General features: G+C 42.1%; 1 protein-coding gene across 7 annotated transcripts in view; it reads right to left on the bottom strand.

The window, feature by feature from the left end:
- PIEZO2 (piezo type mechanosensitive ion channel component 2) overlaps window positions 1-14,925 on the bottom strand; it is a 273,784-nt gene extending 258,859 nt beyond the window's left edge. For 6 of the 7 annotated variants that reach the window (XM_032442625.1, XM_032442628.1, XM_032442629.1 and 3 more), the window contains exon 1: window positions 14,733-14,925. In XM_032442625.1, coding sequence (XP_032298516.1) covers window positions 14,733-14,796 — 64 coding nt within the window. In that variant the 5' untranslated portion in view covers window positions 14,797-14,925. The remainder of the gene's footprint in view (window positions 1-14,732) is intronic. The other variant, XM_032442627.1, reaches the window with a different exon arrangement.
- Between the last annotated feature and the right edge of the window lie 238 nt (window positions 14,926-15,163).

Raw genomic sequence — 15,163 nt, 5'->3', positions numbered from 1 at the left:
TGTGCACACTCATGACATCATTCATTTGTTAACATCTTGCACTAACCACAGACCACTACTGTTGACTTTAAAGCTGAATATCAGATATTTCTTATTCTAAGTGTAAGAAACAACCTGATTAGATACACAGATTCCTCAGGAATGAAGAGAATGAGAAGCTGATTGCAAGTCATCTCAAGTTATACACAACAGAAACAAAAGCAGTTAATTTTGTTTTGCATTTTCCCCTGATTTACTCAACTTTATCAAGAAGGAATGGCATGTTAAGTGTTACCTAATTCACAGGCTCAAGACACTTTCCTTCCCAAGTAACCTTCTGGCATTGGCAGCTCTTTTTCTTGGACAATTGACTACGGGATGATTACTTTTAAAAGGAAAAAATAATTATTATTAATAATAATAATAATAATAAGCACATATGTAGTGTACATTAAAGAGTCAGCGAGCCTGATAGGTGATATTTTAAAATCAATTAGGCAATCTTATGCGTACCAACCTTGCATCCCAAAATCAAACGGCACATGTTTGATTTATCTTACTGCCTTGAGTAAAAACTGAAGTTTGTTAAATGCTATTAATGAACATGCTCTTTCTGCCAGCTACACAATTTTGACTCACTCCATACACACAGTGTCAAGGGCAAATGGGAAACTTGTCAGGTCTGTTTTGCAGAAATGATGGGTTCCTCAGGCAAGCATGATTCAGTAAATTATACAGAGTCTGGCAATTCTGAGAGTTGGGAGCATCTTCTTCAGCTCTTTGTCTACCACTGCATGCAAGAATAGGCACAAATGCCACTTACTAGAGTATAAGAATCACATTTTTGTTTACACAGTTGTTATGAAATTCGAAAGATAAAATCACTATTTTTGCAACACTATTCAAAACGCACTCTTATCTTGATATTAATCAGCATATACAACTTTGAAATGTTTTCTAGTTAGGAGAGAAAGTGTTCATGCAATAAAACAACATGACTACCAAAGGATGAAATAAATACATCGTCAAAGAAGTACTTGACTTTGTTGCTGATGCAATGAAATTCTCAGCTGAAATAGCAAGCATTTTATTTCTAGTGTCATGGAGGTGAATGCTTTTCTTTTAACAAAAAGGAAGGAGCAACAGATGCAGGCAGTGAAAAATGCAAATACTAAGCTACAAGGTAGCGTGAGGATGTTTCCCACAATTATGGTAGTTAACAGCATAAATAGCCCTCAGGAAAAGTCATCTGGGCTGCTACAAGTATACCACATCAATTATTGTCCTCCTCATTAAAATTGTCTGTTACCTAAGGGCAGAACAGCAAGCAGAAAAGCCAGCTGCATGCAACCTGCAATAGCAGTAACTTGCCTTTTAACAATGAAAGGTTAGCTACGCTACATGTAATGAGCAGTTCCGACATCTATATGGTTAAACTGCAACTTCTCCCATACTTCTTTTGAAATGAAAGAGATCAGGGAGGAGGATTTCCAGCATATACTAGATGAACCCTCTAAAGACAGCAGTTAGCTAAACTGCAGTCAAATAAATAAATAAACCTTGTGGTTTTCAGGCAAAAGTTTGGCAGCAATTCATTCTTCTGAACCTATAAGCCCAATACGACAGGTTCTCTGAACTCTCTCTGACTAGCACCAAGTGTTTCATATATCCAAAGTGCGAGCCAGCTTCTTGAATACTTGTTTCAAAATTGCAACCCTACAGGAAAATAACTACTGCTAGAAGTAATTTGTCAATCCTACATGAGACAGAGATCATCTAGGAGAAAAGAATGTAACACAGAAACATTCAGAACAGATTTTTTCCTGTGGTTTTGAAACAAATTAGCTGTCAGTGATTTGTAGGATAACAAGAAATACTGACTAATTAAAAATACTAAAGTATGTGAGCATGATTTCTAGAAAAAATCATGCCAATAATTTACTGGCTAGTTAGCTCCTTTCACTCTGCCAGCAATGGACAGTTCTAGAAATTAAGAAGAAATGGTGTAGACCTATTAATTTATCATTTTGTTCATTACAAATCAGTGACAGATGACTGTGCCAATGTTGCAGAATAACATTCATTAATAATCATCACTCCCAGCTAAGAAACATATGTTCAAGCTTTTTGAGCCACTAGATGCATATTGTATGTGTTAAGAAATGGCAAATTATGTCTTACGGATAGTAGTTGTGGCTATATGCCTTTTATATTTATTTGTTTTTAAAACCAAGAGTGAAAATTGGGACTTTGAGATTTGAGGTACCATTGAGCCTACAGAAAGACAGGAAACTGTTCCTCATAGCAGTATTTCCATGACCTGCTGCTATACATTTTGAAAACAAAGTCCAAAAGCCAGAACCAAGACAGCTTTCAGAGCATGCTTGGGCATCTACTTCCATGGGAGCAGAGACATTCTAGGACTTACTGTAAAAGCTAAATAATTTAGTCCTTAAATCAAAAATGAGACAGAAAAATTCCTATGAGTTCTCTCTGAGTACAAATGCTCTCTGTTCAGATGTAATACCCAACACCAGTCTTTTTTTTCACTTATGATCCTTTGATCTAAGCTTCTAAGTTGTTATGTTTTGTATTTCTTTTAGGAAGCAATAAAAATGGCCACTATATACTCTCTTTTGAGAGTATATAATATATATGAGATTTTACTTATATGAGATTTTACTTTGGCATTCAACTTTAACTGCCAGGCTCTAACAACAGCAGCATGCAGGAAGGAAATGATTATTCTCCTCTATTAAGCCTTTTTTAAACCACACATGGAATGAGAAAGATCACACAGCATGTGTGGGATAACCAGGGGATGAAGAATTGCCAGCATGGGTTCACAAAGGGCAGGTCCAGCTTGACCAACCCAATCTCCTTCTATGATCTGGTGACTTGCCTGGTGGATGAGGGAAAGACTGTTGATGTGTTCTACCTTGACTTCAGCAAAGCCTTTGACACTGTCCCTCACAGTATTCTCCTGCAGAAGTTGGCAGCCTGTGGCTTGGACAGGTACACTCTTGGCTGGGTAAAGAACAGGCTGGAGGGCCAGACCAACAAAGTGGTGGTGAATGGAGCTAAATTCAGCTGGCAGCTGGTCACAAATGGTGGTCCCGGGAGTCAGTATTGGGGCCTGTCCTGTTCAGTATCTGTACTGACAACCTTGACCAGGGGATTGAGTGCACCCTCAGTAAGTCTGCAAATGACACCAAGTTGGCTGGAACAATTTATCTGTCTCAGGGTAGGAATGCCCTTCAGAAGGATCTGGAAAGGCTGGATTGCTGGACTAAGGGCAACAGGATGAAACTTAAGAAAAACAAGTGCTGGATCCTACACATTATCTACAACAACCCCAGGAAACACTACAGGCTTGGGGCAGAGTGACTGGAAGATTGCGTGGAAGACATGGACCTGACAGTGATGGTCAGTGCTCAACTAACATGAGCCAGCAGTGTGCCCAGATGGCCAAGAAGACCAATGGCATCCTGCCTTCTAACTGAAACAGTGTGGTTAGCAGGAGCAGGGAAGTGACCGTCCCCTTGTACTCAGCACTGTTGTGGAAAAAGAAAAAGAAAAAAAAAAAAAAAAAAAGATTGTGAGAAAAATTAAGCACTGGAAGACACCCACAGAGAAAAAGGCCTGAGCAGCCAAGTTTAAATTCACTGTTGTCCCTGCATTAAGCAGAAGGTTGGAGAAGAGGCCTCATGTTGTTCCTTCCTGCCTGAAAAGCTCTAGAATACTGTGAAGAGAGAGACAAAGAGACAGAGCAGAACCTACCTGATAATCATCACAGGAACCTTGCATGGGGAGTAGCCAGCTTCAAGTGCTTCAGAAAAATGTGTTTGAAACCCAAAACGAGTAACTAAGGAATTACTTGCCCTTCAGGAGAATATTATCCTAACTCCTCAGAACAAAAGCTGGTTTTAGTGACATAACGTGCTCATTCTTTACTGTTTTAAATAACTAGTATATTCTTATTTCAGTGTACTTTGACAATGATAAATGTGCTAACCATGCAGGCAGGATACTCTGGTAATAAGATTTTTTTTTTTCCTTTCTGCTTGCAATATTGTGTAGTGTTGGAATAATCCTATCACATTTATGTTTCAAGGGCAACAGGAAAACAGCTTCCTCCACAGAGGAAAGAAGCAAATGGAATTCCCCCAAATATAGTAACTGGGGATAGAGCTGTCAGGAAATAACCAGATCTCTCCCTTCTGCGCTTCTAGAGATCCAAACTACTTCATCCTCTGGGGCACACCAATGACACATTGGAGTTTCTGATATTTCTTTCCTACAGCCAATACAGCTGCCTATTTGCATGAAACAAGATTCACACATCACCTCTTCTCTGCATTTTAACATGTACTTCTTTATAGTAAAGGATAAATTGTTAAATGATTAGGCCAAAACTCACTTCTAGACCCTGAAGATGGAACAGTGGGGCTCTCTTATGCTCCTTAGTATGTCTGCATGCTACAATTGATATATAGTAGGTATCAAGAGTGGCTTATTATTGCTTCCAAAAGTTGACAGTGGTTTATTATTATTTCATCTAAGGCTATTGTATATTCAAGGAATTTCTTTATAAAATCGCAATAGCATGATAAAACACAATGGTTGGCTGAAACATACAGAAAAAAGTGTGTTTACCCTTGCAGGAAATTAATGAGAAACAGTCATAGAGGTCTTTGACCAACTGTGACCAACCACTGTATCTGCAGATGGCAATGAAAAGCTGTGAGAAAGTTCTTGATGTTTATGCACACTAATGGGCATAACAATTGAGTTTGTTGATTCAGTTCAATGAGAATAAATGGATGACAAGCTGAACAGTACAGAAGGGTATTTTAAGATGCATCGTGGCACTAGAATTTTATATGTATGCCTCAGAGCATACACATAGACACTCTGTTTCAAGATCAAACAAATCAAAAAATCGGAATGTGGGAGGAAGTTGTACTGGGTCAAGAAACTGTAAAATAGGATCTGTTTTCTCCAGTGTGGGACCTCTTCCATGACAAAAGCATCCTTTGCAGAAACATGAAGGAGAATAAATCTCTCTGATCACTAACCCTTATAAAAATTACAGAGCCCACAGTTAAAAGGAACCAGCCAACAAACAAGGGGATGAAGTCAAATATTGGATTCAATTTGAAAGGAACTGGTAACAAACTTTGGGTTTGTGTGGTGCAGAGTAAATGTGGTTTGTGTTGCTGACTAGGCTTTTTCAACCCCAATACATCATGTTTTCTGTGCTTTAGCTTGAGGAATATGAAGGTTGCGTAGCTGTCAGCTGAGACTTATGGTCTGCCACTATAACAAGCACAGCCAGGCTGGCATAAGAAAGGCTTCCAAACACACACCAGGGAAATGAAAAGCCCTGTCCAGGCAGCATGAAGGGAAATATGCTTTTATAGTAATATGGACATGAAAAATACTGCCCAATAAATACCAAAGGTCCTGATCAACATATCACACCATAAGTAAAAGAAGTTAAGAAAAAGAAAGATTTGTCACACTAGGCAAGAAGCAGAAGTTCACTTATAGAGGGAAAGCAGAAAGGCTTTCCCAGGTCAGCACATGTATGAAGATGGTTAATAAAATGCCTTTAAAATTGCATAAAAGAATTTTGTTCTGCCTGTTAGAAAGGGAAAGTAGATCAGATCGCAGAAGAAAATCACCAACAGAGTCAGAGAAAACGTGACATTAGACCTATACAGAGGTTTATAAGAAGAAACATAGTGAAAAGAAGGAGCTATAGAGATTAGATTCCAGTTAAAAATGTATTTTCCACAATGTGCAGTACTGCACTGGATTGAGTTTTTTTGTTGTTTTACTTAATTTGACAGTGAAATGTTGGAAGTGCTATAATTGACTTTAACCAGGAACTTTGTTTTCAAGAACACAGCAATAGTACTTTATCCAAAGCTTTTTTAAAGAGTTTAACGATTTCCCTTTTTTTCAGCCTAGAGAAAATAAGCTATGGAGGTGGCACTTATGTATTTACAAGGCACTGTACTGCAAATACACACACCTAGCATTAAGCTAACAAATAAGAGACATAGATCATGCTTCATAGAGCTTGGTTATTCTATCAAGTAGTAATTTGATGTGTTAAATGCCTAGATAAGAAAAGGAGAAGAAAAGAATCAAAAACCTCATGCAGCTTCTCAGGCTGATGGCACAGGAGAATCCTTTAACACAGAGTACTTTAACTGGAAGGAAACCAGCATTTAGAGGTGAGGAATTTCTACACAGATAAGTAGAATTTTTGCCCTCAAAGAAAATGTCCATGTTATCAATGGCTCATGCAAAAGCATGGAAAGGAAATCTAAACCTGCACTTCCAGCATAAAGAAAATCCCTCCTAAAAGATGCCTTGCAATACCCATGTCCCGGAAGTGATTTGGTTTCTGACAAAGCTTCAAAATGTGATGTTTTTCAGGCTGTTGTCTTGTAGAAGCAGTTGTAAGTATCTGTGTTACGAAAATGCAACTTTAAGGAATATTAACATGACAGGTTTTTCAATTCTAGGCATTGAGAGAAGGATGAGTGAGTAGAAATATATTTCAGCAATTGCAGAGCAGCTACAAATGTTGTATAACAATAGCTTGTGAAGGAGGCCAACAGAATGACAACATGACCTAATATTTATTTACAGCTATGAAAGTTTTCTACATAAATCAGGATTTCTGGAAGACAAATTTCTCTCACTTGCCTTTGGCTTATGAATCAATCTATTCTCAGCAGTTAGGAAACTGCTCTTCTGGAAGATGTCATAAAAAGTCATGAGTATAACAAGGGAGAAAAAACACAGCACACCAAACAGGTGCAGCCACTATGCAAACATGCTTCATATCCCAAACATTTTCTAATTTATGACTGTGTATTGAAAAGAAATTCAAAGTAAATGTCACTGTATTTGATTGCTAAAGGTTAGCAGGTGATTTGCCATACAATACCAGCGACAGCAACAGTATAATCAGCATTACTTTTTACAATGGAAGATTTATACATTCTTTTTCACTGATTAGTCCTTGCTTAGTCTTTCAGCCTCCTCCTGCATTTGACATAAGCTCAATCAAAATTTAAGGCGAAACTTACACTTGTATCTTGGATTACATGACTCCCAGCATGTGGCATTTGATAAAATTTATTTCACATAGTATCCAAGATCTCGTTTCTCTTATAACATCTCTTCTACCAAAACCAACCCTCAGCATACAGTTTGTTGAATGGTATAAGCATGGCTAGGGATGAGACAGCACTTGTTTAGCACCTCTCAACTGAAGTAGAGTTTGTGTATCCTTCAGCAAAGTGAGAATCCTGCGCAAACATCCTTATCAGTTAGAGAAATAGTTTGCAGTCTCCTCTGTGACTTCTGAACAAGGAGCAAAACTGACCCTTACTCCAAGACCACTTAAACATTTCAGTTTTAATTTATGGTTCAGTCAAGCTACATTAACAAATTACTGTCTTGGAAACAGTATGTAATGTCTGCAGTCCTGTGCTTTGTAATATTTAGCCAGAAGGGGAATGATTGGTGTATCACTCACAAACACACAGACTCACTTCTTCAAGCTTTACTTCATTTCCAAGAAGAGACTCCAAACTGCAGATTGCATGAATGAGCTCAGAGGAGTGATGCTACGCTGTGCCGTCTGATCATTCCAATTGTAGAAGCCGCCTGTCCCAGATCTCCATATTTGTGGGGGCGGTTTTAGTGCAATCCTCATCTCTTTCTCTTCAAAATTGGACAACTGATAGGAAACTCAGAGCTGTTAATTTCTACAGTTAATCTTAACGGTTGATTTTATGCCTTGTAAATGTTATTCTAAAGTGTTAGAGTAAACAGAACACTAGACTGTTGTTGATTTAAGTGATTATACATACTTTTTCCCATCCAAAGGATTATTTACTGAGGCAACAAACTGAAAACGAATTAAAGAGTATTCCTTTCTATTTGCAGCAGAGTTCACCCACAGTATTCATTGCTACAGGATATCATCAAAGCTAACATCACAGCTCAGAATTAATGAAACATAAGAAATCAAGATACAGAATAGCAACCTTTACGTGACATTCGGGTTTTACTACTGCCTACTCAGGACAGGAAATGGACAGGTAAGACTCAGACAAAGTCCATTAATTCAACCACATCCTGAGCATAATGCATCAAAGGGTACACTCCAAAATAAAGATATTGTATAACTCAACTCTTAGGCTTTTTCTTTTAAATATTCACAATTTTAGCTGGCTCATCTGACAAAGCAACCCCCACCGTGCCAGTTCCTCTCAGGACAAGAATCAGTAGACTCTGTCCATCACATTCTTGCCACCAACACATGAATGTTTTCTGAAAACTTCTTATCTGCATGCTGCTGGCTTCTGCCCTGCTTAGCTTCAGAGATCCACTGGGATGACAGCATGAGGAGCTGTGACCACCACAAAAGTAATGCTGCAGATAACTGTTTCACCCTACATAATAGATAGGAGACAACTGAGCTACAAATATTGTTCGATCTGCTACAGCACAGGATGAAAATAATGCTACGCATCCTTTTAGTAGCTTAGCAAAGTCATACTTAGAGTATCTTTGAACCACCTGAAGATATAATTAGAGCTTAAATAATCTATGTGGCTACATGGGCTTTTTTCTTCATTAACACTTGCTGACACAGCTCTCCATGATAGGAAACCTGTTTCAAACAGGCTTTTTCTTGAAGTTCCAGAGTCCAACAGAGGAAAATCATTATTGGTATCCCCCATGAGAAAGGTTACCCTCAAAACAGGATGCTCCAAATTCTCTAGGACTCTCACAGCAGTTTGGAAAAAGAGATGAAGAGAAGCTGCAGCATGGGCATCCAGCTGTTCTGTATGCATGTGCAAGTGGCTTTACTGCTATGGACTGCAACCTCTGAAGACCCTCTCAGACACCATCTCACGAAATACTCTCTCTCACCTTCCCACAGTTGCAACAGAAGCACCAGCTGGACTGAAGCCAGCCTCCTTTGCCAACATTTGCAGCAACTCCAATCAACACCCTGGTAGGGATGTACCACGCAAAGATCTTAGTGCTTAGGTGGTTACCTGTCACATTTTCAGACTTATAGCAAAGTAGTGTAGCTACACATGCACAAGTGTAATAACAGGGCTGTTTTTGTACCTCAAAAAAATTACCCCCAAAGTGAGCTTTCTGCTCCAAAAATAGATTCAATTCTATCACTTCATTCTATGTTTTGACTGACATAAGAACCAGATCCTGGCTTAGTTTCATACCTGTGGTTCTACTGACAGAGAAGGAACATGACACACAGCCTGATTTGCAGATGACACCCATGAGCTCCAGCACAACAATAAATCATAGAATCTTTTCAATGGAAGGCATTACTAAAGGCCATCTAGTCCAACTGCCCTGCAATGAACAAGGACACCTAAAGCAAGATCAGGTTGCTCAGAGCCCCTCCCTCCAAGCCTTGCCTAATGGGTAGTATTACTTGGTAGTAATGGTGATAGGAGGACAGATGGACTGGATAATCTTGTAGGTCCTTTCCAACCCTGTGACTTCATGATTCTAAAGGGTTGGTGTGCTCTTTCCCCAGACCCTGCAGTCACCAGGGCAGTCACTTGCTCTCTCCAAGAAACTCCAGAATCAACAGCCTCCCACTGGTTTCTATGCCAATGTTCAACACTGTAAAAAAGACACCCACCAGGCAGACTCCGAGTAGAGCAAATTTGTAGCTCTGTAAGTATTTCACCTTAACCATAATGTGCATTAAAACCACTTAACCGAATTGTTAGGATAAATAAGTACAGGTGGTAAGAACTTAAGGTTTCATCCCCATTTTCTGTGAGATGTATCTTCAGAGAGCTTTCCCTGCCCACATGCCAGATCACGGTGCTCACAGTCACCCTGAGATGGCTGTAGAGAGCCATAGAGCAGACAGATGCTGCCTCCCCATTCTCCCCAGAACACTTCTGTTTGGATTTTAATTGACCTAAAATGGAAGCCAATGAGATTTTAATGACACTTGTTTTCTGTGCATAAGAAAATCTAAGCCCGTCCCTACCAGCATGGAAAATACTCTTCCTGCAAGGTTGCATAATTTTTTTTCCCCTTGACACCTTTCACCTGCTCCTACTGAACTAGGTAAACAGCAAAACTTCCCTTCGTAAAAGAAGCCAGATATACCTCTAAAACACTTGAAGAGGGGAAGGAAACCTAGCAGCCATTTTAGGATCCCTCGTGCAAACTGGCATTTACATCTATCAGGGTTTTTTTAGCTTGCTACCCATTAAGTGCTTCCTAGACTTTTTGTTGATGTAACCAACATTTTTATGAGTGTTCTGGGACAGCAGCAGGGTTTTAAAATGTAACAGGAAGTCTATGTGAATCTCTCTCATGCTGTTCTCTATCATTCTTCTCAGAACACCATAATAAATATTCTCCACTATAACAACACAGATCAGTTTGGTCTTCCTTTGCCCTTTTTTCAGTAGCTGGACAGTTTTAAAGAGTAACAAGCAAGACGTTTGCAGCCTAGGTGAAGTTCATTTGAATATTAAAAATACATCAGCATCTTTTGATGCTTGTGTATACACATGCATGCACCCCTATATACTGTCACATACAATGTCACTGCTCAGATTTTCCTCCAGTCTGAGTGATCCTGCATCACAACCTGCTTTGTCATCACCATGGCGTAACATCACCTGTATGAGCTGACACACAGAAACCACACCGTTGCCTGTAAACTGCTACACCATGTCCTGTTGTAGCAGCATTTTTAAACAGCCAGCTCCAGGCACTCAAAAAATAATAGAGCATGACACAGTTCACTGCCTCCACAGTCTTGCTTTAATGTTACATAGTTGTCCAACAGTTACTTGTTCTGTAGGGAAAAAAATAACATAACATAATAACAACTCAAAGCATTAAAGCATACAGGGAGGTGCTGCTTTCTGAAATACTCTTTAAAGCACATAATTTAAGCAGCATTTGAGTACCTGCTAATGAAACAACATAGGTATTTCCCCTCCAAAGTTTCCGCTTGTGCTTGTTAAATTAAGCAGAAAAGCCAAAGAGCCCCACGCATACTGGAATCTATTTTTTTCCTTCAAAGGCAGAATAAACACCTGGATCCCACTGGCTGTGCTCAGGAGGCCAATCCATCAACTGAATTTGTGAATACTGTCTATGTTTACAAAAATTCAACATAATATACTGTTGATGTCCTGAAGAGATGACCATTCTGATTCATCCAATATCTGCCCGATGAATCACACTCATTGAAAGGAGAACTAAAAGCAGTTCCACCATCTACCAGGAGTTTGGAGACGTGGCTTGAACAAGTGGAAACTTCCAACTAAGAGCTGAACTTTGTCACCCACAAAAACTCTTTGAGATGTTTTCTTCTAACCTTCTGCCGCTTACCAAACACTAATACCTGTGCTCACCCCCTAACAACAAACAAATCCACCAACAACGAAGGCAGCGCTCCCAAAGCTCCTACAGTTCTTACCTCATCTTGGTTAAAATTCAAAAGTTCAGAGAGCAAATGCAGCTTCTGGGAAGTGCCTGGGCTGGAGCTGGCTTTCCAAAGCCAATCTGGGGATAACGTGCAATTCAGCAGTCAGAAACCAAGGGAAGCTTTTTTCCAGCATTTTTTTCTGGTGCACCATCTGAAAACACTAATATTTTCCTTAAAACAAAACTAATGAATTGTGCGTGAAAGAAAACAATTGGAGACAGAATAATTAAAAATTGTTATCAAGTGATGTAAACCACAACATTGTGGTTCGAGTCTTTATGAATCAAGAAAAGCAATTAGGGAAAGATGGTTTGGATATCTGAGTTCAGACAGAGACAAACAACGTTTTGCACATTCAAAGTCCATATGAGCAACAAAGAAACTCCAGGCTTATGTTTAGACTCAAGCTTTAAATAAATAAAATAAAAACTTACAAATAAAAACTTAATAGAAAACTTAACTGAACGCTTCCCACCATGGCTGCCAAAAGCCCTTTGGCCCCTGTCCCCCCAATTTGTCATTTGTTTGTTCAGCATTGTATTACTGCGATACAGGGGCATATCACATTGCATTAATCTCACTAAAAACAAGCATAGAAACAAATCTCTGTCTTATTACAGAACACAGAACTTGATTTGCAAGGAAGTTTAGTGTTCCCATCAGTTGTTTTTCAAGCACTAGGTCTGCATCAGACTGAGCATAACATTCTGTAGTGAAAATAAGAGGACGGTGAATTAGCCCTGAAGCCAGAAGGGGACAAGCAGTGAAAGCTGTCCATTTGGGACATCTTATTTCTCTTGTCTTCAGCAGCCACCCCAGACACTTCGCTCTGATCTGCAAGTGAACACACTGAGGGTTCCCTGCACAAGGTGACACTCCTCAGCACTTCGGATCTGATCCCAAAATGCTCTTATAATAAACTGTGTACTCCCAAGTACATGCTGTTTTCAAAGTTTGGAAAGTATTTCATACCAACAAAGGTGGCATGCTTTATTTTAAAAGTAAATCAAGTTGAATACTGAAGAATTAAGGAATTAAAGCATTAACCATTTTTTAAAGTATTTAAGGACTAATATTTCATCTTGGCATATGTGTGTTGTTTTTAATGAGTGCGCCCCAGCCGCCATTCCTTTCCACACACATCCTTGGGGCTCTCCAGCCCAGTTAGAAACAGAACAGCAAACCCTACCCCAGTGAGAGACTGCAGCCATTTATCATTTTAAATCACAGCCACATGGACCCCAAACACAATGAAAAGCTTCGCATTTCCCCCTCCTGGCACAGCTGCACGCACTCACTGCCCAGACAGGGGCAGGAGACATGAGGCATCGCGGCGCAGTGAGTCCTGGTGGCAGCCGTTCAGCTCCGGATGTAACCTCACCTTAAGCAGTACAAATAACCATCACTGTGATATATTGAACTCTAAGGAGCCTTTTTCCAGAAGCCCATGAAGCACTTCCTTGAAGCTTTGGGAAGAGCAGTCTGTTGGCTCAGGGCCGCTCAGGTGAGGGCAGAGAAGCAGAGTGGTGCGGACAACAGGGCCAGGCCTCAGCCCAGCGAGCGACCTGCTGTAGGGCGGTCACAGGGTGAGGACACAGCACCTACAGGCACTGCACACTGAGGTGCATGGGAGAAGCTGGTGTCCTGTCACTAATTTCTCTCTCAAGTCTGGCTGAACAAGGTCACTGGGTCCAAAAGCTCTGCAGAAGAATTTCTGTTCATACTCAAGGTGGTACATAAACCTTGAGGGTTTACACTTCAATTAATCTTCAGATGAAGATTTATGACCATATGCAATTTCTGACATCGGTTCTCAGCGGTGGAGGCATTACTGCAATGCGAAAGTACCTCTGCATGACTGAGCATCAGGAGTCAGAACTGCAAAACCTTTTTATCCAAACTTCTTGTGATACAGAAAGAGCAGTGAGAGCCAACACACATGTGAGTGCCCAGCAAAGCAACTCCTCTATTGCTGCAAAATCACAGCCAGATACCACAGTGTCAGGAGACACCAACAAAACCCACCTCAACACAATTCATTTTCTAGCATCTTCCCCTCTCCCTGCATGGTTTTCCATAGCATTCCCACCCATACTCCAGCCATCTCCTGCTTGATTAAGGAAAATGCGGATGAGCCCTGATGAGTCTCAATCACGGGGTGTCCTACACCCTGCTGGGAGACCGCCTGGCACCACCATTCTGCAACCTTAAGACCACCCTATTGCCTGCCCCATCCACCACCCAGCACACCGGCCACCGAGCCACTGACCCATAGGCGTGGGGATGGTCACACAGCAGGAAGGGGCCCCTCACCTGCTGCCAGCAGTCCGTGGATTCATGACTCCTCTAGCACTGTCGGTGGCCACAGAGCCACCTTCGGAAGGGGCAGCGGGTGCTAATAGCTGAGGGAGATGTTGGGGTCGCGGGGCTCCTCGAGGGCAGAGCTGTGTGCTCCGGGGCCGCTCGCTGCCCACCAGCACAGGGGAAGCCGCAGCCGACGCTGGAGAGCGGCCCTTGGGCTGCACTCACGGCTTAGGCTCTTCCCGACCGCGGCCCCCGCCTGCCCCCGAGGGCCCACCGGGCTCCACAGCGCGGTCCCGCCGAGCGGCCGCCCCGCTTTCTTTCTTCCAAACTTCGCTTTGAATAAAACGCGGAGAGCAAGGAGCAACGTGAGCGCGTTCAACCAAGGCTGGGCACCGCGGTTCTACGTCCAAAAATAATTCCTGCTTTGGATGGCTGCCTGCTAAAGTAACGAGGTTTAATAAACTGCAATTTCTCTCTCTCTTTCTCAAAAATAATAAATAAATAAATACAAGATTTAAAAAAAAAAAAAAAACGAAAAAACAGAANAAAAAAAAAAAAAAGGAAGAAAGAAAGAAAGAAAGAAAAAGAAAGAAAAAGAAAAGAAAGGGAAAAAAGAAAAAGAAATCCTGAAAAGCTCCGTAAATCAGAGAAGTGCTCCGTGCTTTCCCGGGTTGCTGCGCGCAGCCGGGACGCCCCGCACCGCTCCCACGCCGGGGCACGGCAGCCTGCGGAGATTTTACCGAGCGGAGGAGCCCCGGCGGCGAGAACGGACGGTAACGACAGCGTCTCGATAAGGCATAACGAGAGCGGCTAAGAAATAGGGGGAAGAAGCGAAGTCGAAAGTTTGTCGGGAAAAAGAAGTGCGGGGGCAGCCGTGTAGAAGGGAGCATCCCGGCGGGGCGGAGGGACGTACCGGCAGCCAGGCACACGGGCAGCAGCAGCCTGAAGGTGAGCCCGCACAGCACCTCGGTGGCCATCGCGCCGGGGCAGGACGTCGGCCGGGCGGCCGTGGAGCCGTCCCTATGTGCGCTCCTCTAGGGCCGGCCGTGCGCGGAGCCGCCGCGGCGGCGGAGCATCGCCCGTCCCCGCCTCAGCCGCCTCCCGCCTCCCGCCGCATCCCGCGGCAGCGCCGCGCCGCACCCGGCCCGCCTCGGGGCTCCGCGCCCGCCTCCCGCTGCCCTTCTCCTCCTCCTCCTACTCCTTCTCCTCCTCCTGCCCTCCGCTCGCTCAATGGAACCAGCCCCCACCTCGATACTCCGTAGAGCTTGGGAGCCGTCCTCAGCGCTCCTCCTGGGGGTTCTCCTTCTCCTTACGTGACATTTCGTTCATTTTTTTTCTCCTTCT

This window comes from Coturnix japonica, chromosome 2 (assembly GCF_001577835.2).
Source record: "Coturnix japonica isolate 7356 chromosome 2, Coturnix japonica 2.1, whole genome shotgun sequence".
NCBI classification, from domain to species: Eukaryota; Metazoa; Chordata; class Aves; order Galliformes; family Phasianidae; genus Coturnix; species Coturnix japonica.
Note: the sequence above shows the minus strand (reverse complement) of the source record. Positions and strands in the feature narration are given on the sequence as shown.